The 27736-nt window shown below is 44.7% G+C and overlaps 1 protein-coding gene across 2 annotated transcripts in view; it reads left to right on the top strand.

Annotated features, from left to right (window-relative positions):
• Positions 1 to 2366: 2366 nt before the first annotated feature.
• The window catches only part of LOC142585288 (putative helicase MOV-10), a 119161-nt gene continuing 93791 nt past the window's right edge, over positions 2367 to 27736 (top strand). The window contains exons 1-3 of one of the 2 annotated variants that reach the window (XM_075695931.1): positions 2367 to 2761; positions 3479 to 3713; positions 19267 to 19529. In XM_075695931.1, the coding sequence (XP_075552046.1) occupies positions 2634 to 2761; positions 3479 to 3713; positions 19267 to 19529 (626 nt within the window). In that variant the 5' untranslated portion in view covers positions 2367 to 2633. Of the gene's footprint in view, positions 2762 to 3478; positions 3714 to 5507; positions 5575 to 19266; positions 19530 to 27736 lie in introns of those variants that run through there. The other variant, XM_075695941.1, reaches the window with a different exon arrangement.

The following is a 27736-nucleotide window of genomic DNA, read 5'->3' on the forward strand; positions in this document are numbered from 1 at the left end:
CAACCAACACACAAGCAACGCACGTACAATCACATGAGCCAATGTTGAACAACGCGCGGTCCAGAGAACGATAAGCCGAGGACGAACACGCCGCGGCGTCGCTCGGCGCCAGCATCGCGCCTTCTCAAAAATCCCTAAACGATGCTGTCCCTAGGCACCTAGGATCAGGTCACGTGAGGGATTTTTGTACGACAAATAGACGCACGCCTCACACCACCAGAGTTCACCGAGACTTAAAGCCGACATGCCACACCACTACTACTGCGCGACTTTTAGCCAACAAATACTGAACCCACTGCGGAGACACACGACCAGCGGTCGGCGTGGGCCGGAGATTCAACGCACGCCACGGCATCGCGGTTCGCAGAACTTCGCTGCCGAGGCATTGTCAAGGAAGCACGGGTCACACAACGCAGATTCTGTACTGCCAGAGCTCACCGAAGCGAAAGCACAGATGGCGAAAGCCGCACTGTCGCATCACCACTACTCGCGGCTTTCCCGCTAAGTACCTACAACCAACACACAAGCAACGCAAGCACAATCACATAAGCAACGTTGAACAACGCGCGGTCCGCGCGAGCCGGTGAACGATCACGCCGAGAACCTAACACGCCACGGCGTCGCTCGGCGCAACCATCATGCCTTCTTAAAAGTCCCTAAACGATCCTGTCCCTAGGCACCTAGGATCAGGTAACGTGAGGGATTTTTGTACGACAATTAGACGCACGCCTAGTGCTATGGTGTACTGAAATGGGGCAGTGTGCCGTTCTCACAGCAAAACAATGAGACAACCGGGGGACGCTTCTGCGTTGACGCCACCAATGGGGCGCTCCGATCGATCAGCGTGCTTAGCGCGCGAAATTTAAACATGTTGCGCAAAACTGTCTGTATTTATAAACTAAAACGCTATCAAAATAACTGAAGTTAATATATTTAACAAAAAATAAACACTACAAACTTTTAGGATACATCAGAACGGCGTCTTACGTTTCCAACCACAGATCATGCAGTGTTCCTGATCGTCTGCTCAGCGTTTCTGTTGCAGAAGACAAACACTCGTCTACTCCTTCCATTCGGTAAGCACGCATATGTTTTTAGTATTTCGAGACACACGACGATAAGAAGCCCGGAAGGAGCACCTGCACTGTGCTTCGTGGGTTGCATGGGGTTCCTTTCATGTTGCATCAGCCAGAAAGGCGGTTGCCAGGTTTCACTGAAGAAAACAAGCAAACGCGCGCGCGCGCACACACACACAAAGCCATTTACAAATCCAGCGCTTCCCGTGCAATTAAAGAATGTGCGAACGCGGCAGGAAAAACCACAGCAAACAATCAGCGAGCTCCGTACCTACATGAGGTTTGTTCGATTCAGAAAAAGGTGCACGGCACCATGACGGCACCACAAGCGAAAGGGTACAGGAGGTGCCAATTATGGTGTGCAAGGCTGCACGGCTGCACCAACTCGCTGCAAGGTTCAAGGGCGCACTGCACCGCGGTGGCACCTTGCCTTGCACCCCGTTCAATCGAGAAGGAAGTGAAGGGTGCACCGCGGCTCCTCGCGGAATCGAAGGCCTAGGTGCAGAAGGTTCAGAGAGACTTGGCTGAATCGAATAGATATATGACCTCAGCGACAACCATAATTACCAATCCCGGAGGCTTTGTATTGCACCATTATTCTTACTATTGCCAGCAATGACTCCAAGCTACAGCGACAAGTGGCGCTGCAGTAGACCGGCGTGCACGAGGAATGTTGACACGAGGTGGAGGAAGCGAACTAGAAAATTGACAAGCAAATACTTGGGCAGTAGCGGGGGAACAAGTAAGGAATCATCTGTCAAGAAAAAGGTTAAGGAGGCAGAGAGGGGTATGTGGAGTACAGAGATGCAAACCAAATCGGCATTGGAGACATACAGGACGTTTAAGCAAGAAATAGCCAAAGAAAATATTTACGATAACTCTAAGGGAAGCTCATTGTTGTTCGAAGCCAGGACAGGTGTACTGAGGACTAAAACGTACCGAGCCAGATACCAGGAGATAGATTTGGTGTGCGAGGCGTGTAGAGAGGAGGAGGAAACGGCGGAACACCTGATACTTGCTTGTAAACAACTTCACCCTGCAGTTGAATCTAACGGGGAACTATTCAAAGCCTTGGGTTTTAAAGACAGTGAAAGTAGAATAGACTTTGAACAGGTAGAAATAACTAAACGGAGGCTATGTGATTGGTGGACAATACCAACGCAAAAGTAAAGAAGTAAATACATAGGTATGCATGCATATAGAACCATTAAAGGCTAGGTGGCGCGCGCCGCCGCCGCTCGATTCAAAGGGTTGAGCCACAATCATCCATCCATCCATCCATCGTGCTCCAGCATCGCAAAAAGGGGCACGCTTTCGCCGCCGGACGATGCACTGACGTGATGCGCTATTCCAGTACACCGTACCAGTGCTTTTGACGGTTATGTCATGGTTATGTGGTTATGTGTGGTCGTATGGTATTGTATGCCTCTGTGACCATTCGTATGCGTGACATCCTGGTACCTCAACCATATGTGCCTCAGCGCCGTCTTCCGTCTCCAACAACTTACATAAACTTTGTGTCACGTTAAAAGCGACCCATCGGCTCATCAAGCGACAATGAACGAGCCCCGCTACACGTGCCCACTATGCAAATACAGCTGCAATAGTCATGAAGCCGAGCGAAATCATTTGGAAACAAAGAAACATTTTGTAGAATTTCTAAAATACTACCTTTGGGAGCACGAGTAAGTTTTCCATGAATCAATCTTGCGAAACTGGTCGGTAGACTGGCCGGTGAAAGCCTATGTAGGAGCAATTAAAGCATGTAAATTCCTCGTTGGCGTTGCTTAATTATCGCACAGGTGCGGTAGCGCTGCGTCACAAGTTGGTGCCTGAGCGTTATTGTATTGATTTAATAGCCTTTAGTTACTAGTTTTAACAGCGTGTCATTATTTGGTATTATTGGCGTCGCCTCCAGGACACCATAGCGGCAACGGGAACACCAAAGCTAGAACCCGGGCTGGACCGTGGGTTGTAGCTCCCAGAGGCCTCCATGACATGCACCTCCACGTCTCCAGGACCCACAGACCGCCCTACTTCCAGCTTTGATCCCCCGCGCCCCTTGGGTGACCTGGAGATCGTGCGGCGCCTGCTTGATTATAATCTCGGGTACTCTCCTGAAGCCTCGTTTGCCAGTTACATGTGCCCTCCTGGAGCAGTACTTGTAAAAAAACCAGTCTATCGTAGCGACGGAAAAAGCGTCCCGCGACTTGTGCAACATTCTGCAGCCGTGCGAGGAATTGTGTAACGCCAAAAAGGAATTTGCCCAAAAGCAAACTGTTGGGATACAGTGAGCGTGGCCTCGTCTAAATATTGCAGTTACTGAAAGTAGCTACAGGCCATGTTCACGCAGGCATTTATACAACGATAGGATAAAGTTGACTCAATGTCTTCATTTGCAGGGACTTTCTTGTGGGAGACAAAAGAAAAGTGAAGATATCATGCCAAGAAATTGTAGACTGTATACCAGCAATCGCCTTTCGGCTGATGCCAAACCAGGAATTAAAGTTGACATTGCTTGTAAGCCTGGCTGAGGATTCTCCATCCAGGGTGTTTCTGCAGACTTGCACATTTCTTCACCAGACCAAAGTGTTTGTACTTGAAGATGAGGCTGGTGTATGTGCAGGACATGCTCAGGTAATTTGATTGCAGCATTTCTTATTGGGACTTTATTTAAAACCTTTGTGCATTACTTTGTGTATTGGACCATGTTTAAAAACCAGGCAAGATGTTTGCAACTCTGATGGTGGAAACCGTAGCAGATAATTGGAGGAACAGATTGTCTCTGACTTTGTGATCGATGGTGAGTGTAGGCATATGATGTCCGATTATCAAATCAGCTTGAGTGCAATGTCTGGGCGACATTGAAAAGCAGCTAAGGGCATTTTGTGTGGTGCATGGACACATTAAATAGATACTACACGCAGACAATGAATTTCAGTTGTTGGAAACCCTTCCGATGACCTTCTAGAAACTTGGCAGTATTGTTTTATGCTAAGGGATGACTTGATTGCAGAGAAAATTATGAGTGAAGGGGCCACAGAATTCTTACAACAAAGCAGGTCTCTTATGTGCAGCTCTCCAATATTTTAATAAACTCGGGTGAGCGTCGACTCTCACATCGGTCAGTGAAGTGCACCTTTGAATATAGTGATGGTAGGTCATGGTAAGTAGTAACAGAGTGTATCTGTGAATGTAGTAAGGGTAGGCGCTTGTGCACCAAGCATCCTAGTCTGGGCATCATCTGCTAGGCTATACCATTGAATCTGGCATAGCCTCTGCTATCTATAGTTTACAACAGCTTAAAAGAATAGCCTAGCAAATGATACTCACTCAAGAGTAGGCTCTGTGAGCACTCGCCTGCTGTCATTACTATCATAGCTGTGCTCCGCAGCACTAGCGCTGACTGTCGGGTCAATCGATGCTCCTGTGAGATTATGAACATAATGGAAAGGTGTACTTGCACTGGTGATCTTGGGGGGTCATGCTTTGCTGGGTGCTACTACTTGCTTTGAGTCAGCTGTCCACACGGAGAGTTCACCACACTCATAAGCTCCAGCAGAGCATTGTGAAAAGCCAGTGTCAGCAAGTTCTGTAGGAAAACCTATCAACATTGGCCAAACTTCACTTCCTTTCATGCTCAAATGAAATGTAGATTAGGAGTCACTGACTACAATTAGACATTTACAGACGGGACATGTATTGTGGGAGCTTGTACGTATTTTCACAGTGGCACATCAATTTCATAATATATTTATTGATAAGTTCAGTAAAGTCAACTTAGTGGGTGAAGTCTCGTGACAAAGAAGAAAGGCAAATCTTGACTTTTTCAAATATGATTGTTGTATTTTAAGTATGACTTTTTGTCTTTGCACTCTGCTATATGCAAAGTGTTTCATATTAATGTTAACAGAATTTTAAAGAATATCCTGTGGTATTTAGCACAAATCTACTTATTGAGCTTGAATATTAAAAAAAGCTATATATTACTTCCACTGTAAATGAATACACCTAATTAACTAATTAACAGTTTTCACTAACTGACCTTCCAATTAATTATTTTAACACACATATTACAATTCATGAAGCCAATGATTTCACAAAGCACATCCACTTGGAACGAATTTTGAAACTAACCCCAGTTATGAGATGAGCACAGTCAAACTTTTAGAAATGCACACTTGTGCCACTTTTTTTTACCAAAACACCGTTTTATACATTGGAGCTCTAAGGTTACTGGAACATCTATGCACTTTGATGGAAAATTTCTAAATGTATTTCTCGTAACTGGTGTCATCCTCAGAATTCGTTCCAAGTAGTTGTGACTTTGAAAGGTAGGCTACAATTTGTAAATTGCAATATGTCGTGTAATGTAATTAGTTTAAATAGTAATTAGCAAAAATGTTTAATTAGTCAAATATTTGCTTTCAGTTTTTATTTCCAATTTTCCTCTGGGATTAATTTACCTCAAGAAGTAGAATTATGCTATAAGTCACGGGTGAGTTTTGAAAATTCTGTAACTGATCAAATAAAATACCCTGTATAACCGCATGTAAATCTACTATCAAGGTTGCGGGGGGGGGGGGGCGGCATTGTACTCATCATGTAGGAAGCTTACCTACTCGCCTTTTACAGTGAAGCTGTATACCTCTCTACCATCCAAGGAAATTTTTGTGTCGTTGGTGTAAGCAAAAAACTTGCAAAAACTTAAGCAAATACGTGGGCCGATCCCTGAGACAGTGCAATGCCGGGCTGACCCGCGGCGGAGGTGAAGCAGGCGTTAAGCACTCCCCATACGTGGGCCGATCCCGAAGATAGTGCAATGCTGGCCCGACCCGCGGTGGAGGTGAAGCAGGCGTTAAGCACTCCCCATACATGGGCCGATCCCGAAGATAGTGCAATGCCGGGTTGACCCATGACGGAGGTGAAGCAGGCGTCAAGCACTCCCCATATGTGGGCCGATCCCGAAGATAGTGCATTGCCAACCCGACCCGCGTTGGAGGTGAAGCAGGCGTTAAACACTCCCCATACGTAGGCCGATCCCGAAGATAGTACAATGCTGGGTTTACCCATGCCGGAGGTGAAGCAGGCGTTAAGCACTCCCCATACGTGGGCCGATCCCGAAGATAGTGCAATGCCGGGTTGACCCACGCCGGAGGTGAAGCAGACGTTAAGCACTCCCCATACGTGGGCCGATCCCGAAGATAGTGCAATACCGGGTTGACCCATGCCGGAGGTGAAGCAGGCGTTAAGCACTCCCCATATGTGGGCCGATCCCGAAGATAGTGCATTGCCAACCCTACCCGTGGCGGAAGTGCAGTTTGCCATTGAGGGGCCCACATACACAGCTTCGCTGGTCATCCTTCTTCACAGAGTGGAAGGGCACTGAGATTTTTTTGTTTGGTACTTTGGTAGCCCAATCACTTCATAAAAAGTGGTGGTGAGAGGACTTTGGCCAAGAAATAGAGAGCAAAGTGAAGCATTTTCTACATCAAGGTAGGGACACTAAAGGGAAACAGTGATGGGTCTGGACTGATAAAGTATGTGTTAAAAACTATTTTCGTAAATTTTGTGGTAATTGGTTGATTAGAACAAAAAAATGGAAATAAAACTTCAATTTTTAAAATTTTGCATAGAAACCTCAGCGTCAGTATGCCAGTGTAGCATGGATGTAGAAGTATTTTCTTGTGTCTGGGCCAATATGGTGCAGTGAAAGTTCTCAAAACTTGCTAAGTTCATTCTATGGCTCATTTAGAATACAAAGCAGTCAATCTTTGCCGATAAGTAATTAACCAGGCACGAGTAGATGCATTCAAGATCTATGACATCACAGCAATATGGTGCGGGAAATTCAAGGCGGCGTTGCTCCCGGTCTTGTTGTGTCTTTTCCGGCTTATCAAGCCTCTTTTCATGATTAAAGTGTTTCTTTTTGTGTGTTATAGATAGTAACTTATTAATACATTTTATCTTTAGTGTCTCTTTAAAGTCACATAATAACGGTGACATCTAGCAAGTTGATTAGGATATATAAGTTAATGGTTGTGCAACGGATTAGACAAAGGGAAAAGACAACCAAACACTTTCTTCCAACTGAAATTTTATTTGAAGAAGCAGTTTATATATACAGCCAGTACTATCTCAGAAACACCCATTCTGCACTACTATCAGCAAAATTTAAAAAATGCAATAACTATTCTTAAAAATGCAGTGACGTGGACAACAAAATGCAGTTAAGCTTGTTCCTCAGAAATCCACCTTGCTCTGCATTAACATTGTTAAGGGTATACTGATGCACAATCCACAAACTTCTTGAACGAGAAATGGTTCCTTTGATTATCGTGCCAATGTATCTTTATGCATATGCAAAACAATCATCTTGTAATTGGCAGCAAGATGAGTCTGTTAATCTGCACGTATATTGTAATTATGTTCCTTTAACCATATACAAACAGGCCTTCAGGACATGGGAATCTAGTAGTTGATGCCGCTCACACATGGTGCAGTTTGCTTGCAGCGGCACTCCCATCTGGTCTGGCCTGTGGTTCAAGAGCTATATGAATATGCACTGCCACCAGATGGCATAGATTACTTTATAGTGGTTCATGGGCGCTGCCATCTGAAACTATTACATAAGCAGTTTTGCAGTTTTACACACTGACACCTAATTATCATGGTCATGAAACACTAGATGCATCCGTACAACCGTTTTCATGCATGCGGAATTGACTGTAGTACTATGCATTAGGTTCTTAATATAGAAAAGATTAGCATTAACAGCCGAAGGTGGCATCACCTGAATTCTTCAATAAAATAATCTGTATTACCATAGTTGTCCTTATGTTTCAAAATGAGGATCTTTCAGCCTTAACACTGTGCAGTACCTATTAGGGGTGTGCACATACCACTTTTTGAGACCGAATCGAATAGTGCCAGAAGCAAATTGAATATGAATATAATAGGGCCAGAAGCTAATCGAGTCAAATCGAATAGTTTGTGAATAATGTAAGCCTTTTTACTCAATATCAAACACTTTTAAAATACTGGTATTTACAACTATAGAAAGTTTCTGTCATTGCACTGCATATTGTAATGCATGCTTTAAGAAAACCACAAAGGGAGCATTAAGAACAACTAAGCAGATGGTTCGCAAACTCGGGTTTCTTAGAAGATTACCTGCTCATGCATTATAAGTTTATAAAGATAACCTTGTGGACCAATTAATATCTGAGCATGCTGTCCTAACCATACATGCGGTGCTATCCCTGGTAATGGCAGAGGTTGGGGGGGGGGAGGGGGGCTTTTTCTCTAGTTCAGATTGTCAAGGCAGATGGTCGAGGCTATTGTATAAAGTATGCTGTAACGAAATGTATTCTGATTTAATCTGATGAGAGGACACAGGTGCTGCACTTACAAATAAGTAGTACCAAGCTATACCCATTGGTGACTGCCATGTGTAAACAATATTTTATTGCGAGTCAGCATGTCTAACCAGAAAAGTTTGACTGACTGAGCGATGTAGCGTGCTCTAGTACGTTATATCCACTGTGGACGGGATGACAAATATTGCATTGTCGCTTCAGTTTTATGTTTGATTGTGTACAGTTGATGACGTAAAGTATTAGGAAAGTATTCTTAAAATATTGTCACGGGTATAAAACTGTTTACACGATGTATTTACAAGAGATACAAAAACAACAGCTGAGAATCCCGAGATGCTGTTGCCACTTTGTTGGCTTCACCGTCGTCGACGTTGTCCTCTTTTCCCGCCAAACACGACCCCCGGCAGAAAAAGCACCGCCTTGGTGCTTCAGACGGCGCCATCAGTAATGGCATAGTAAGGCTTAAGCCGAGAGGCGTGTACAACGTCAGGTGATGTGCGAACCGATAGCATGACGGAGGTCACGAGGATTATCTCATAGCTGACATTAGTCACTTGACGTAGAACGCGGTAAGGGCCTTTGTAGCACGGAAGGAGTGTCTCGCAGAGCCCCATTCGGCGGCAAGGGGACCAAAGTAGTACGAGAGAGCCTGGTGAAAAGTATTTGTCACGATGGCGGCGATTGTAAGTGTGCTGTTGAGTTTCCTGCAATGCCAACAAACGAGTATGGGCAAGCTGGTGAGCATGGTCAGTGTGGGCAATGGCGTTGCGGGCATACTTGGTCCTCGAATCCCTTACCAAGGGTAGTGAAGCGTCCAGTGGTAATACAGGGTCACAACCAAAGAGCAAGTAAAAGGGGGAATACCCAGCAGTATCGTGGTGTGATGAATTATAGGCAAATGTGACGTAGGGCAGCACCACATCCCAGTCCTCGTGGTTGGGGGAAACACATTTCGATAGCATGTCAGTAATGGTCCGGTTAAGTCACACAGTAAGGCCGTTTGTCTGGGAATGATAGGTAGCCAGTTTGTGCTTGGTAGAACATGAGCTTAGGGTATCGGCGATGATTTGGGAAAGGAAAGGGCGGCCATGTCGGTAAGGAGCTGCTCCATGTACTAAAATGATATCCTGGAATAGGAAATTTGCAACATCGGTTGCGCAGCTTGTGGGAAGTGCTTGAGTGATGGCCTAGTGTGTCGCGTAATCAGCAGGGACAGCGATCCACCGAAGCTGTTGCCGAAGCTGAACTCGGGGAAAAGGCCAAAGAGGGCCAAACCACGCAATGAATGGCTCAAGTGGAATGTCGATTGTCAGTAAGTACCTGGCAGGAAGCATTGCTGGCTTTTTCCGATGTTGACAGGGCTTGCAAGCAGCTACGTAGCACCGTATGGAGCATGCGAGGCTGGGCCTGTAGAAGCGGTGGCGCATGCGGTCGTACGTGCGAGCAACCCCAAGGTGTCCGGCAGTTGGGGCATCATGAAGCTCTTGAAGCACAGTTTAGCGGAGCTGTTGAGGAACGACAAAGAAAAGGGGAGGACGATCGGGATGAAAATTGCGTCGGTACAATATCTCGTCTTTGAGGACGAACCACTGTAATGATGGATCAGTAGGAGAAGATTCCATTCGGTCAATGAGGGTCCTCAAGGTAGCGTCACAGCATTGCTATTTGTTCATGTCCAAAAGCTGGGAAATGGAAAGAACACTTGTGGAAGTGTCCGTGTCGACGTTGGTGGGCGTTGGTACAGGGTAACGGGAAAAGCAGTCGGTGTCCTTGTGTAGGCGACCAGACCTATACACCACAGACTAGGAATACTCTTGTAGTCGCAAAGCCCATCGTCCAAGCCTCCCTGTGGGATCGTGTAAGGACGAAAGCCAATAGAGGGCATGGTGGTCCGTTATAATAGGAAAGGGCCTGCTGTATAAATAGGGGCGGAAGTTCGCTATTGCCCTCACAAGAGCGAAACAGTTGCACTCAGTAATAGAGTAATTCCGCTCTGCAGGTGACAAAAGACAGCTAGCATACATGATGACACGTTCATGGCCGTGTTGAAATTGTGCCAAGGTGGTACTGATTCCATGGCCACCGGCATCAGTGCACACCCCTGTAGGGGCTGAAGTAGCAAAGCGTCCTAGAATCGGTGGGGTGGTGAGCATGTTAGGTGAGAAAAGGCGGCGGCCTGAGAGGCTCCCCATGAAAACGGCACACTTTTCTTCAGGAGATCTGTTAGAGGGCTTGCTATGATGGAAAAATCTTTAAGAAAGCAGTGGAAGTAAGAGCCAAGGCCCACGAAACTTCGGACATCCTTTGCGGACTGTGGAACAGGAAACTCTTCCACAGCATGAACTTTCTCTTGGTCCAGTCGGACGGCAGTCACATTGACATGTCCAAGGACAGTAACCTCACAGTGGCCGAGGTTACATTTCTTGGAGTTGAGCTGTAGAACGAACTTGTGGAAAACAGCAAGTACAGCTGAAAGGTGCTCAATGTGTGTGCTGAATGTGGGCGAGAACACAATAGCATCATCTAGGCAGCACAGACAACTCGACCACTTGAATTCTTGGAGTAATGAGTCCATCATACGCTCAAATGTAGCCGGAGCATTGCATAGCCCATCAGGCGTTATAAAGGCAGTCTTTTCACGATCAAGATCATCCACAGCGATTTGCCAGTATCCGAACCATAGGTCGATGGGTGAAAAATACTGTGCCCCGTATAGGCATTCGAGGGCGTCATCGATACAAGGTAGTGGGTAGACGTCTTTCTTCGTGATGTGATTGAGGTGGCGGTATATTGAGGTGGCGGTAATCGACGTAGAATCTCCATGCGCCGTCCTTCTTTTTGACCAGTACGACAAGTTACACCTAGGGACTTGACAATGGCTCAATGATGTCTTTTGCTAGCCTCTTGTCTACTTCCATTTGATGACGTGGGGCTCCAAAGCTGAAACTCTGTAGGGTTGCCGATGGATGGGTGGATTATTGCCTGTATGTATACGATCTTTGACAAGTGACGTCTGGCCTAAGGGTTGGTTGTTGAGGTCGAATATGTCCTTGTATGAAAGCAATAGACTGCAGAGCTGTTCAGCCTCCACAGGTGTGAGATTTGGGGCGATCACTTTTCGAATTTTGTCGGTACAATTGGGAGACCGGAAAAACTCACAGGAAGCGTCGACGGCAGAAGTCTCAACGCAGCTAATGTCTAAAGCAGTGATCGTAGCCAGGGTGATATATTTAGGGAAATTCACTTAGTGAGCCCAAAATTACGTGTGATTGTCTGTGACCCTCGGTATTGTATGCACAGTATGTTGTGGGTGAGTACGATGGCAGTTTTAGGAGTGGAGATGTAATCACCATTGGGAACTGGCATAGAAGGCGACGTTTCGATGTATGTGAAGACCTGTGGTGGAACGTGAACAAAATCAGTCGGTCTTAGGCGAATTTCATGTGGTGTCGGAGGAACATCCAGTAGAGGCAGGTCAAGATGCACAGTACTTGAGGAATAATCGATGAGTGCTGAATGGGCAGAGAGAAAGTCTAGGCCTAGTATGAGGTCATGGGGGCATTGGTCAAGCACAGTGAAAAGGACGACAGTATGGTGACCAGAAATGCTCAAACGTGCAGTACACATTCCTACCACAGTCACCGTGCTACCGTCGGTGATTCGTACGAACCGAGTAACGGCAGGAATTAACAATTTTCTTTAAATAGCGGCGTAGGTGGCTGGTCATAATCGATATGTGTGCTCCAGTAATACTTTGTTTTGTGCTAAACAAAGTATTCATGGATTCGCACCAATTAGCCCGCCAACACATTGTGTGCTCCAGTATCTGGGAGTGCTGTGACAGGTGTGCCATCAACTTGGACGTCAAGAAGGTTATGTCTCGTAAAGAGTGTCACAGGAGGATTTTGTGGCGAATCCGACATTGCAGCACCACCTCGAGGTGCCGCATTGCCTAGTTTTCCTGCTGGGACGGTCCTGGGGATGTCTGCAACGGCGAGCGGTGAAGCTGGGGCATAGCAGCGAGTTGAGGTAGTGGCTTCGGAAATATAGTAGAAGCGATGGGCTGAAGAACTTTGGGGCAAACTTGAATTCCAGAAGGTGTTTAGAGGCGGGGACGGCCAACGGCTCCGGCAGTGACAGGAAACGTGACCGATTCGGCCGCAGCAGAAACAGATCGGCCTGTCGTCAGGTGTACGCCAGTCCGATGGATTTCGGGCAGTGTAGGAATAAGAGGCACTGTAAGGCGGACTACGATAGGACTGGTGTCAGGACAACTCAAGGAGCAGGTGCTGGGAAGACCCATATTAGCAATTTCCTGGCGAACCACGGACTGGATCAACAATATCGTCTCAGCAGTGTTGTTCCAAGACGTCTGTTGAGGCGAGGCAGGAAACCCTGCTTCGAGTTCACGGCGGTGGTGGTGGCAAGCTAAATTGGTCGGTGGAGTCGGTGCAAGAAGAGGTCTCTGCAGTATTTGGAAGCCGTGTAAACTGATTGTGTATGCGGCGACTCTTCGCCTGCTTGAAACGGCGGCATTCCTTCATGATGGCATCGACAGTCGATAGGCTTCTAAAGACCAGAAGGATGAATGCATCGTCCACGATGCCTTTAATAATGTGTCCAACCTTGTCCGCCTCTGGCATAGATGTGTCACTTTGACAGAGGGCAAGGATTTCCTGAATGTGGGAGACATATATGTGACTTGGTAGAAGTTTGGGCACACATGGCGAGTTGTTGCTTGACGGCTAGTTGTCGACTGGTTAGATTGCCAAAAACGTTTAACAGCTTTTCTTTAAACAACTCCCAGCTGGTTAGCTCTTCCATGTGTGTGTAAAACCACGTTCACTGTGTTCCGTTGAGGTAGAACACTACATTGGCCCACATTATGGTCAGATCCCACCTGCTCACCTTGCTGACATGCTCATACATCTTCCACCATTCTTCTATGTCAACACTATCGGGGCCAGTAAACTTGCCGATGTCTTGCGGCTGAGGTAGAGCAACGTACTGGGTATGCGTAGTCGGCAATGCAGCTGCAGAGCCTTCCACTGGAAGCACCCGCCGTGGTTGCTCAGTGGCTATGGTGTTAGGCTGCTGAGCATGAGGTCGCGGGATCGAATCCCGGCCCCGGCGGCTGCATTTCGATGGGGGCGAAATGCGAAAACACCCGTGTACTTAGATTTAGGTGCGCGTTAAAGAACCCCAGGTGGTCGAAATTTCCGGAGTCCCCCACTACGGCGTGCCTCATAATCAGAAAGTGGTTTTGGCACGTAAAACCCCATACTATATATACTCCACTGGAAGCATGTTACCCGGATGGGTGAGACGTCTGCTGCGGAGCTCCATGCCAAAGACTCGTACCCCGCACATCCACCGAAATGTCACAGGAATAAAACTGTTTACACGATGTATTTACGAGAGATACATAAACAGCAGCCGAGAATCCTGAGAGGCTCTTGCCACTTCGTCGCCTTCACCATCGTCGACATTGCCCTCTTTTCCCACCGTAACAATATTTGTAATTTAAAATGGTGGCTATGCAACTCAAGGACGTGATTGAATAATGACTATTTGTTTCACAAACTGAGTTTAATAGGACAATATTCCAATGTTTCAAATATTCGCACACCCCTAGTGCCTATTCAGCCATGCAGAATAAGATAAAAAATGCCAACGTGCATGTGTAGCTCAAAATTGTGCAAATCTCAGCCACTGACTAGACAAGTGTTTATTTACCACTGCATGATCTATATCCACTTGTAGACTTCATGTGCCTCCAATGTATTTATTCCGAAAGGTGTGAGTAATGGTTTGCATCATGTGACCTTGTGGTACTAAGTAGCTGCATGTTTTGACAGAGCCACTATCTTCCTTTTCTGTGCTTGCTCGTTTATTTGTTGTCTCCCCCAACAACTTGCTTGCGTTAAGGCTGGTGTTCTGCTAGTCTTAAACCTCGTGGCATTTTCATTCTACCATGCATCTGTTTCAGTTTGCCTATATTGGGAGTCCTTTTTGCTTTTATCTTGCATGTTTCGCTGAGTTATTGATAGCCGTTTTCTTAAAAGGGCTTCCTTTTGGAACTGCTACACTATGACTGTGAGGTCTTAGTAGGAGTATTGGTCTCCAGTGAGGCTCATCAGAAGACAAGCTGGTGGCACGTTCTGTGAAATTAGTCCAAGTGCAATCATCATATGAAAGAGACGTATTGCAGCACTAACTCACTACTAGCACCTTTATAATGTCCACATCACATGTACTTACATATTTACTGCACTCCCCCTTTACCTCCCCTAATCCCCCTCCATAAATAATGCTGTAGAAGTTGTACACAACTGTCCCAGCTAGTAAAAAAAAAATATGGATTCAAGAATAAATGGGTGGGGGGCATGGAACTTACAATCTGCAGTTCATGACTACGTGATTCTATGAACTTTTCGCAGATATGCTTGCCACACAGGCCGGTGTACAAATGACTGCCTAGTCGGGCACATGGCTGCCCTTGTCAAATGGTTCTGGGTCTCATCTGCCGGACCAATGTAAATGGCGTACATGTAGACCTGTGCTTTATAAAGCTAAGATTTTTAGGAGGACCTGGCACACACGTCAGCTACCTGAAGCACCGTATAAGATTAGATGCAGTCAGAATGCATCTCTGTGATGTCTGTTGTCTTTAATGGTGAATATCATATCTTTCATTGAGCTGGCGATTGCAGTTGTTTTACCGTTTGCTGTGCACATGATTCCTATCTAAGTGCCTGTGATGCAGTAAAGATGTAAATTGAAATTGAGTGCTTTGTCATGTCTCTTTTGTATGATGGCTGTGCTCGCACTAATTTACTTTAGATCACAGTGCCAGATTGCATCAATTTCTACTGCACAATAATCGTGAAATCAAGGAACTAAATTGTTTTACTTATTTTTTAATTGCTAAAGGCTCTCTGGTAAATAAATAAAAAGAAAAAGTGACAGTCACTTATGTATCGTTACGTGATTTGAATGCGAAAGTATTATGACTTTTCTAAGTTATTACCTTAAATTAAAACTCTACCTTAACCCACCTTGCTCTAATTTGTACCAACCTTAATCCACTGTAATCCACTTTAATACACCTTAATCCAATTTTGCGAGTGGGCCAGGTCGTTTTTTTGGGTGTGGGCCATGTCGTCCGTCTGACGCCGTGGCTGTTCCCCATGAGATTTTGCAGTGTGAGCCGCAGTAGGCCCAGCACTCGGAATGTGATGTCATCACTTGGTCATGATGGTTTTCTTGCCATCGAACGTTAACGCCAGATGCTTGCTGGATTTTTCACTTCATGGGGCATATAAGGCTTTCACCATAAAATACTTCTAGGTCAGCATAATGTAGCCATTCCCTCTGCTTTATTCTATGCCTCACTTATCAACTGCTCATGGCTAGGTGATCAGCTGATAATGCAGGCAGAGTCCTGCCTTGACCACTGAAGTGTGACAAGGAATGACATTGGAATAGAATTGTTATAATATCTCGGCCCTGAATTGAAGAACCGTGTTTATTTGATTGAAACTAGAACATAGAGGGTAGGTGTAATGTAGGCTTCCTCAAGTATGATCCCTTATCTGCTTAGTCTCTCAACTACAAAGGTTATTTCATAAAGACATGCATCACAGCTTATCCAATGCCAAACTGGTGCTTATAAGGAACATTAAACATGTTGGAGGCTGTTTCTTTGTATAATGATGCACTGCCTATTTTGCTTCTGCTGGAAGGACATTGTGTACAGATATTTATTACCTTTCTAAAGATTGTGCAGTTAATATTGTACTAACATGGCTAGAAGCTGGACTTGCAACTCTATAAGAAGCTATGATATTGTCATAAAATATATTTGCATAAAAAAGTTTGTGCAATACAGGATACTAAAATTTCAGTATAGTTAAAATTTGATCTAACGAAACCAGATTTTACGAAGAAATTTCCCTTCCCCGTCAGGTACCCATAGGGTTAAATGTTGTCATCAACCCGAATTAACGAAACTAACTTGGCCGAACTCGATTTAACGAAGTTTTTCCTGAAATAAATGAGTAAAAAAGGCCGTGATTTCTTTCTAATTTTTACACAGACAGGCTTTTCTGCGAGCATGCATTCTAAAGCTATCGCGTTAAGCCTTCTAGGTGCCCTAGTCACAGCCCTAGCTTTATTTTGACAAGGCTGCACGCTGCGTTCATGCACGGAACAGCGACTCAACACCGCCTCGGTAGGAGCCACGTGGCGGTGGTTGCTTCCATTATTTCATTGTTTGTGTGACGGATAGCTGGATTAGTGGTAAATACAATGCTGCGGTAGTTTTTGCACATGGCTATGTTACAATTTTAGATTTCGAAGGAGCAAAAAAATTCCTTTCTCGATTTTGAGAACTTCCTGATTTAACGAAATAATTCGAGCATGGTCATCACTTCATTAAATCGAGTTTCAACTGTATGTGGTACTTGATTACCTTTAGGCATTAGTTGCAGAGCCAAGCAGATAAGCCATTGCATTTCTCAGGGTATTCAAGACGCCCATTTTCGAACATGTAAAATTAAGCCACTGCAGCTTCACTTCTACCTTTAACTGTTTTTGTATGGCTGACTGACATCATGGCTGACAAGTTTATTGTAGTTCTAGTTTCAGATGATCACTGTTCAACTGTCTTTGTGCACAAGAAAAATTGTAGGAGGAAGCAGTGGCAGCTATAGCTAGTGCAGTGGTTTGTGCAGTAAGACTATCAGTGTTTTGCACAACATTGTTCTAAATGTTTTCAGTGGTGTTCAAACAATGTGCACATAACCTGCAGTGCTGAAATCAAGCGCTGTGTGTCACAACCTGGCCCATCTAATATTAACTTACTTAGCCCTGGAGCTGGCCCAAAAAGACGAGACAAGAAAGGGTCACAGAGTTAGATGCAAAGATTACTCAATGGAAATCTGACCCCGATATTGTTCAGTTGCCGTGGGAATCGTGGGTGCAATGGATGCATTTTTCTACAATTTGGGGAGAACTTGTTGAGAAAGTACATTGCAGTTCGATTGTTTTATGGTTCTCAAACGAGTTGCATGCTGGCCTCATAACATTTCTTTAGACCAGTTAGGTGTTTTACATTCACAATAAGTTGCATAATTTCTGGTGCATAACTAAACTGTGAGTGGTAGAAATGCGGGGCTAAAGGAGTCTAATGATTGCTGTGCAACAAAGCTATAACAAAAAGCAAGCTTCAAGAACACTTTATATAGGAATCCACAAAATTGTAAGAAGGATGAAGTTTAGGCAAACCCATCATTCCTGTGCACTCGGACACTAGTGGCTGATTTCCCTCATTCTGGCATGAAACTATTGGAAAAGTTAGGTGGCCTAGGTGCGAAACTATGCAGAGATGTGCTTGGGCTCGGTGTATTCTCTGAACCATTTCCATGAGGCAGCCCACTTCCAACATGCTTTCCTGCTCAACTATCAGTGTTTTTCATGTGCCTTCTACGATTTTTGTCAAAATATTTGCTCAGGAAACGTGAGAAATGTGAAGGATTAGTATCTGGGGCAAGATGTTTTCTCTTCAGCATATGCCTTGGAATATGAGAAGGGAGCTTCTGGGGCAACAGAGTGTACTTCTTCAGCATTCAAACTTAACTTCTGCAGTGGTGGTCTAGTGGTAGAGCATCTGCCCCATATGTGGGAGGTACTGGATTCAAATCCTGGTGCCGCCGGAAACTCGCCAGTTTTTCTAATGGGTAGAGATGTCCCCTGGCTTGGTTCTTGGCTGTTGTCGGGGTTTGCATTTCGAAAGGGGGCCCTACAGAGATTATGTGCGGGGTGTCTGGGCGCTCCTTGTCCAACCACAGATGACTGTTGGAGAGCATCCACCGTGGCGTGGGAGGCAGACTAGAGCTGCCTCCAGGTACCTACCAGTAAAATAGGTACAAGCGCGCTCCCAGCCAGATGCTGCGCTATATGGGAATTCAATGTTTGAAAAGGGGTGTTTGTCCCCAACCTGAGTATGCTCCCAAGGTGTATTGGGACGCCACATGGGAAATGACTGCCATGGGAGCGGCCCAAACCTCCTTTTTTCACTATCGTGGATTCTGACTAAAGATGACCAAAGTTTACTGCTTAACCCTTTATGAAAAACAACGTACACAATGTTTTAAGCATTTGTTTATAAAATATGACCATTTATTGCAAAAGTGAAGCTTAACAGCAATATGCAAGTGAAAAGTATAATTGAGAAGCTGAGCCTGTTCTTGGTCATTTTTATCAGAAACAAGTAGGCGAACCCAGCTTGTTCATGGCACAAAAGAAATTAAGGCAGTTACAATACTACTAATTTGTTATAACAGCTGTAGCTGGAAGAAAAGGCTTGAAACTAGGTCAGCAGTTGACTTCTAGCCATGTAGAAAATGAAGTGCCTTAACTTTTGGTGACTGTTAGTTCACTCAGTTGAGTCCTTCACTTGCCCCGATTCTTTCACGAAACTGTCAAAGTAGCCATGAAATGTTGTTGCAATTTGCCGCACATCTTTTGAAAAAATGGTGTATGCAGTGACAAGACTTTATGCCCTGAGAAAAAGCTGCTTAACACACTTTTATCAGCATAGAAATGACCATCCCCCTGAAGGGCATACACTTTTCTGCTGCTAATCCTTGACTTATGGTTTCAATTTCTAAGCTAGCTAAGCCAGCCAAATTTATACAGAAAACTTGAGAAATTCAAAATTTGATTTTACAGAGTTGCCCCCACTTTTATTGCTGCATTCAGTGGCTGATTCCATGCTTCGTTTTTTTATGTTGTGACCCATTACACAGGTGCCCATTGAAGCCGGCACAACATACAGCATTGTCCTGCAGTGCCTTGCACAGCAACAAGGGAGAGTTCGGATACCGTTGGCATTCAAATTTCAGGAGGACAATCCCAATAAAAGGCTGTTCACTATAGTCAGATACATTGATGCTACCATCTGGGAAGATGGAGGAGATAACCTGGAGCCAGTGGAGCCCTACACGTTTGTTGTTCCATTGCCCCAGTTGCCTGACTCAGACCGCATCATTCCTGGGAAGCGTCCTAAGAGGTTAGTGGCTTCTGCTTGTCCTCATTTGTGCTCTTAGAAAGTTTGATGGGGGTGAAATGCAAAAACGCTCGTGTACTGTGCATTGGGTGCATGCTAAGTAACCCCAGGTGGTCAAAATTAATGCAGAGTCCCCCACTACGGCATGTCTCGTAACCATAACTTGTTTTTGGCACCTAAAACCCCTATTATTATTATTATTATTATTATTATTATTATTATTATTGTGCTGTTAGCAGTACTGTGTACTACTTGTCAGTCTTTGGTCTGCTTCGTTGTTAACTTTGCTTCTGCGGATTTGTGTTTGCTTTTGTCTTTCTGTTAGAATTTTGACCACAATACACTTGGTAGTATTTGCTGGTGCCACTCCGCGCAGCTTACTGTAATGAGCATGCTTGAAGATATCTAGAGCGCTCATTTGCTTGACAGGTTGCATAGCCAGACTTAACACTTGGTACTTTATTAAATGTTGCTTTGGGCTCTTTCTTCTTGCGTTATGAAAGTAACGGAAATCTTTTGCACTGCAGTTGCTTCTCCCCAGTGCTTCTCCCCTTTTCCCTCTTCTTCAGGAGGAAAAGTACTAATGCTTTAAAGCTAAGCTTTATTTGCGGACCCTCCCGGACTTTCCCGACTATGGCTACTGGGTGCTGCTGTCTTGCCGAATCGCATGCACTTTAAAAAAATTTAATTACGTGGGCGATAGTGGGACCAAACCTCAGTCCCCCAACACAGCAGCCTGATGCTCTAACCATTCGGCCACAATCGCACGTAGTACTTCTGTTGTGACAACTCCGACTAGCTCTTCGATATGAATGCCATGTGTGTCACAAAGAGGGAATGTGCAGGTACATCAGAGACACTGAAAAGGTTAAGAATTATTGTGTACTGCTGTGGACTTAGGCAGATGGTGCTGCATATTTATGGTGGGGGGGGGGGAAATAAAAAAAAAATGCTGGCTTCATGGAGCTTTTCATAATTGTATTGTTGTGTTCTCCTGCTAGGTCGGTGTGAGTGGACACTTCACAAGTCAGTAACTAAGCTGATGTCACCATGAAATATGCATGTTTGCGTTGACAGTTGTCCGAGCTGTTGTCTACTCTTGCGACATTGTGGCGTCTGTTCATAATAGACAGTGAATCTGCTTGAGATTATGTTTCCTCTTCGGAAGAATGACCACATAAACACTTGCAGTGCTTCAGACGACACTTATGGAGAAGGCACTCAGCTGTACACAATGTTTTGAGTGGTTTGGGAGGTTGCAAGAGGATAAATTAGCGTTAAACACCATCCTTATTTTTGCTGACCTTCAACCAGTTGTACCCTTGAAATTGTCAAAAAAATTTGACAAAAAATGGAGGAGGGTCGGTGCCACACAATTCGCATTATTTCAGAAGCTGCTCGTGTGAGTTGGAGTTCTTGTAAGTATATTTTGAGCATGTACTTGGACATGAGACACGTTGCCCCAAAGTTTGTTCCCTGCAAGCTCAAAGAAAAGAAAAAGAAAGCTAGTTTCAATTTGTGCAAGGATTTGAAAAATCATGTAAAATGTGACGCAAACCATCTGAGATCATCACGAGTGATAAAAGCTCATGCTATGGGTACGACTGAAACCAAACAGGTTTCGAGCCAAAAAAGACTATCTTCATCAAGATGGAAAAAAAAGAATGCTGTAAGTACGCTTGTGTGAAGACGATGGTCATAGTTTCTTATTTTTCTTTTTTTTTTTTGTAGTTTGTGGAATTGTGCAGCAGGAATTTGTTTCTCCTGGATAGACTGTCGATCAGCACTTTTAATTTGAGGTGTTCAGATGATTGAGAGAGAACGTACGCAGGAAACACCCAAAGTTGTTGAATGTGGTTGATAGGTTTCTTCGTCATGACAGTGCCCCAGCTCACACACAGCTTTGTTTTTGACATGGTGTATATATAGCCTCTCAGGATAGGCTGGCGTTCCTCACCCACCAAGCTTCCTGTAATTTTTTGCTTTATTAGTATTTTTTTTTGCTTCCGACAAAGAAATAATTTCAATAAAGAGATTTGCTCCACGCACAAGGTGAAGACAGCTCTGCAGGGACCCTCATTAGCATTATACTCGAGGAGTCCCAAAGGTGCTTCAAAGAGTGGGAGAAAAGTTTGGACGTATGTATTGACTCCAGAGGAGATTATTTTGAAGGGAACTAGGTGCCTTTTTTTCTATATCAAAATCAAATGTGTCTGTTGGAAACAGACTTGTCTTTTTTATGGGCGAGAGATGGGGGTGGGGGGGGTGATGGCACTCTTGTATGTGTTTGCTGAGCGGTCACCTAACACTGTGTGGCTACATCACATCCCTTCTTGGTTGAGAGAGGTGTGAGCCATCCTAAAAGGTATCCTATCAGCTAGTTCTTTTCAGCGCTAGCACATATTAAAACTTTCTTAGGTGCATGATATTGCATACTTTGTACACTTCCTTGATACTTGGCTTTACTTAGCATGGTAGATCATTGTTGCTTTGAACCATTTGGGGGAGCTGAATGTTTACTGTAACAGGAGTTTTACTGCAAGCAGAGTTACTTCAGAATATGAACTCTGCCAACGAATTTATAGAGGAATAGAGAAATGGAAAAATATTTTATTAGTGAATTAACTAGTACCATGAAGTTATAAAGGCATTGATTGACAGGTGGCAAATAACTTCTGATGAACTTTGTTAATCCATGACAACCTTCAGGGGCCAAGGGTGCAAGTAAATTGGAAACTTCTTTTTTGATGGCAGCTAAAGTGAAAGTTCTAATGGATGGAAAACTGGACTAGTTTGTATGCTTTTCATATTGAAATGAAACAGCATGGAAGAACAAGGTGCTTTGTGCCTTTGTTTCCTTGTGTTGTGTGTGCCTTTATGTTTTGTGTTGTCCCATTTCGAAATGAAAGCGATGCTTCCATGAAAGACTCCACCACATGTTGTGGCGCATGTGTACCTGGCATTGTCAATAGTATTAACCTGGTGGTCATGCCAAAGTTGTACTTTTCTGCAAGGCATGTAAGGGCATCACTGAGGTTCCTAAGGATTGATAGGTTTGTTACGTTTGGCTGTTTACTGCATTGATCTCTTTATTTATTTTATTTTCTCCCACGCATAGAGCACAGGTATTCCATTAGAACTAACCCACTTGTATTGAAGGTCATACCAAAAGTAACACGTCTCTTCTTACAAATCCTTCCACTGCTCTATTGAAGGCAAAACTGGACCATGTTCACAGAAGACAATTACACATTTTTTTCATAAAGTTGCTGTAGAAGTATGCAGTAGAACCTCGTTGATACATTCCCATTACGTATGTTTTCCAGGCACCAACGTTTGCAATTGAGTACACCAAATGACCCGATAGTTATACTCATTTTTTACGGTTCATACATTCCTGGAAAACATGATTTTTCGGCACCAACGTTCAATACGTTGCCAAACTGCGATCGTATGATACGTTTCCCGGCCGCTAGAGCCCATGTAAACGAGAAAGTGTGTGAGGCAGTATATAGCTACCCTCCACAAAAGCTTCACTGCAATGCTCGCCCGCCCTACTCACGTGAAAACAACACCGGCGCACACTCAGCTTCTCATTTCGGTACCAGCAAATCTTTTCCGGGGTCGTGTGACGTGGCATTCACAGCTGTCACAGCCAATCCTATTGCAATGAGCATCCTGTTTCGCAGCGTATGGTGCTGTCGGAAGCATAGCACACGCTTTTGGTAGGCGGTAACCGAAACATGCTGCCGTTCCCTGCTGCAGATTGCGATCGTATATGTTTTCTAGCCGCTACTTCCTTCATCATCATCATCAGCCTGGTTACACCCACTGCAGGGCAAAGGCCTCTCCCATACTTCTCCAACTACCCCGCTCATGTGCCAATTGTGGCCATGTTGCCTCTGCAAACTTCTTAATCTCATCCGCCCACCTAACTTTCTGCCGCCACCTGCTACGCTTCCCTTCCCTTGGAATCCAGTCTGTAACCCTTACTGACCATCGGTTATCTTCCCTCCTCATTACATGTTCTGCCCATGCCCATTTCTTTTTCTTGATGTCAACTAAGGTGTCATTAACTCGCGTTTGTTCCTTCCCCCAATCTGCTCTTTTTCTTATCTCTTAACGTTACACCTATAATTCTTCTTTCCATAGCTCATTGCATTGTCCTCAATTTAAGTAGAACCCTTTTCGTAAGCCTCCAAGCTTATGCCCGCAAGTGAGTACTGGTAAGACACAGCTGTTATACACTTTTCTCTTGAGGGATAATGACAACCTGCTGTTCATGATCTTAGAATGCCTGCCAAATGCACCCCAGCCCATTCTTATTCTTCTGATTATTTCAGTCTCATGATCCGGATCCGCGGTCACTACCTGCCCTAAGTAGATGTATTCCCTTACCACTTCCAGTGCCTCGCTACCTTTCGTAAACTGCTGTTCTCTTCCAAGACTGTTAAACATTACTTTAGTTTTCTGCAGATTAATTTTTAGACCCACCCTTCTGCTTTGCCTCTCCAGGTCAGTAAACATGCATTGCAACTGGTCCCCTGAGTTACTAAGCAAGGCAATATCATCAGCGAATCGCAAGTTACTAAGGTATTCTCCATTAACTCTTATCCCCAATTCTTCCCAATCCAGGTCTCTGAATACCTCCTGTAAACACGCTGTGAATAGCATTGGAGAGATTGTATCTCTCTGCCTGACGCCTTTCTTTATCGGGATTTTGTTGCTTCCTTTATGTAGGACTACGGTGGCTGTGGAGCCGCTATAGATATCTTTCAGTATTTTTACATACGGCTCGTCTACACCCTGATTTCATAATGCCTCCATGACTGCTGAGGTTTCGACTGAACCAAACGCTTTCTCGTAATCAATGAAAGCTATATATAAGGGTTGGTTATATTCCGCACATTTCTCTATCACTTGATTGATAGTGTGAATATGGTCTATTGTTGAGTAGTCTTTACGGAATCCTGCCTGATCCTTTGGTTGACAGAAGTCTAAGGTAATCCTGATTCTATTTGCAATTACCTTAGTAAATACTTTGTAGGCAACGGACAGTAAGCTGATGGGTCTATAATTTTTTAAGTCTTTGGCGTCCCCTTTGTTATGGATTAGGATTATGTTGGGGTTCTTCCAAGATTCCAGTACGCTCGAGGTCATGAGGCATTGCGTATACAGGGTCGCCAGTTTTTCTAGAACAATTTGCCCACCGTCCTTCAACAAATCTGCTGTTACCTGATCCTCCCCAGGTGACTTCCCCCTTTGCATAGCTCCCAAGGCTTTCTTTACTTCTTCCGGCGTTACTTGCGGGATGTTGAATTCCTCTAGACTATTCTCTCTCCCATTATCGTCGTGGGTGCCACTGGTACTGTATAAATCTCTATAGAACTCCTCAGCCACTTGAACTATCTCATCCATATTAGTAATGATATTGCCGGCTTTGTCTCTTAACGCATACATCTGATTCTTGCCCATTCCTAGTTTCTTCTTCACTGCTTTTAGGCTTCCTCCTTTCCTAAGAGCATGTTCAATTCTAGCCATATTCCTTATGTCAGCTGTCTTACGCTTGTTGATTAACTTGGAAAGCTCCGCCAGTTCTGTTCTAGCTGTAGGGTTAGAGGCTTTCATACATTGGCATTTCTTGATCAGATCTTTCGTCTCCTGTGATAGCTTACTGATATCCTGTATAACGGAGTTACCACCAACTTCTATTGCACACTCCTTAATGATGCCCATAAGATTGTCCTTCATTGCTTCAACACTAAGGTCCTCTTCCCTGAGTTAAAGCCGAATATCTGTTCTGTAGCTTGATCCGGAATTCCTCTATTTTCCCTCTTACCGCTAAATCATTGATCGGCTTCTTATGTACCAGTTTCTTCCGTTCCCCCTTCAAGTCTAGGCTAATTCGAGTTCTTACCATCATATGGTCACTGCAGCGCACCTTGCCGAGCACGCCCACATCTTGTGTGATGCCAGGGTTAGCGCAGAGTATAAAGTCTATTTCATTTCTAGTCTCGTCATTCGGGCTCCTCCACGTCCACTTTCGGCTATCCCGCTTGCGGAAGGAGGTATTCATTATCCGCATATTATTCTGTTCTGCAAAGTCTACTAATAACTCTCCCCTGCTATTCCTAGTGTCTATGCCATATTCCCCCACTGACTTGTCTCCAGCCTGCTTCTTGCCTACCTTGGCATTGAAGTCGCCGATCAGTGTAGTGTATTTGGTTTTGACTTTACACATTGCCGATTCCACGTCCTCATAGAAGCTTTTGACTTCCTGGTCATCATGACTGGATGTAGGGGCGTAGACCTGTACGATCTTCAATTTGTACTTGTTATTAAGTTTCACAAGAAGACATGCCACCCTCTCGTTAATGCTATAGAATTCCTGTATGTTACCAGCAATATCCTTATCAATCAGGAATTCGACTCCTAGTTCTCGTCTCTCCGCTAAGTCCCGGTAGCACAGGACGTGCCCGCATTTTAGCACTGTATATGCTTATTTTGTCCTCCTAACTTCACTGAGCCCTATTATATCTCATTTACTGCCCGTTAATTCCTCCAATAGCACTGCTAGACTTGCCGCACTAGATAACATTCTAGCGTTAAACGTTGCCAGGTTCAGATTCCAATGGCGGCCTGTCTGGACCCAGAGGTTCTTAGCACCCTCTGCTGCGTTACAGGTCTGACTGCCACCGTGGTCACATGCTTAACAGTTGCTGGTGACTGAGGGCCGGGGTTTGATTGTTGTATTCATATAGGAGGTTGTGGCCAAGTACTTCACCAGGGTGGCCAAACCTGCTCTGGTGAGGGAGTGCGTTGCCGGTTCTGGTCACCGGGATTAGGCCGCACTCCAGGCCTGTTTATGCAATTTTATCAACACGCGGTTTTTTAAATTATTTTTTTAATCCGGTGGAAAATGCGCAGCACCGGGATTCGAGCCACGGTCCTCTTGCATGCGAGGTGGATGCTCTACCTCTACGCCACCGCTGCACTTAAGAGAGTGCTACTCTCTTAAGCAAAATTAAACCCTTAGTGTCGTACCCTTCCTTTAACACTGCGAGCCCGGTACTTCTAAGTCACGAACGGCATGCGCGTTATCAGCACGACAGAGGACTCTCAACAGGAAAGTAATGAGCATAGCATATTCAAGAAAGGAAACGCAAGCAAGACAGATGACGATTATTGTTGTGTGGCAAGATACGACCCAAAGGGTGTACATTTGTTTAATAGTGTAGATCCCATGTGAGCAAGAAAAGGCTCGAGGTGTCCATGATAGAGAATTGTATATAGCTATCCGTCTCACGTGAAAACGACGGCATGCAGTGTTTCTTACTCCGGTACCAGCAAATCTCCGCCCGGGTCGTCGCACACCGCATTCACAGCTATCGCCACCAAACCTACTTGATAAGCATCATCACCTATCCGTTTTACAGCACGTGGTGTGTAGTGTGATTGGTAGCATACTGCATGCTTTTGGTATGCGATAATCCAAATGTACCGCCTTTCCCTGCTGCAGGCGTCGCCCATCAGCTCAATTTCGTTTCGGTTTCCCGTTGCCCTCTTAAAACACCACGCAATAGGAAAACAACGCGTCTCGGGCTGCTGGAGCACCACCAGCTCTATGCGTGTCAGTTTCTCGTGCTGCAACCATCCGCGCGACGCTTCGCATTACGTAGATGTCAACAATAGTTGAGTATGTCGAAATTTTTTAGTTATTTCGGATCGTACGTTTTCCTGGTTAGTACATTTTTTTCTCGCATTTTTTTTTTTCAGAAATGTATGACCGAGGTTCTACTGCATTTTTGTTAACAATGTGGAACTTTCAAAATTTCCTTCCTTTCTAACCCTGTTTTAGATTTCTCACTTCCAGCGAAGTACTGTTGCGTCAGTTACCTCTGTCTCCCGCATAGCCTATCCTATCTGAACTTTGACTAATTCACGTAGGATTATTAAAATGAGGTGTAAAATCAGAACTGTAAGGTGGGGTGAGGAAGATCTTGGATCATTAATGTCAATAATGTAAATAGTTATGAGCATGCATCACTCCCTTTGAGACATGACCTGGAACAACGGACACTTCTTATACGTTGACCTACCATCTTGGGACACCTCGTTACCTACATATAATCAACAGTATTTGTGGTTGGCCATTGTTCTAGGAAGTTGCTAAAAGTTTTAATTTAAAGCACCCAACATCAAATATATTT

The sequence above is a fragment of the Dermacentor variabilis genome, chromosome 1, assembly GCF_050947875.1.
Source record: "Dermacentor variabilis isolate Ectoservices chromosome 1, ASM5094787v1, whole genome shotgun sequence".
In the NCBI taxonomy this organism is placed as follows: domain Eukaryota; kingdom Metazoa; phylum Arthropoda; class Arachnida; order Ixodida; family Ixodidae; genus Dermacentor; species Dermacentor variabilis.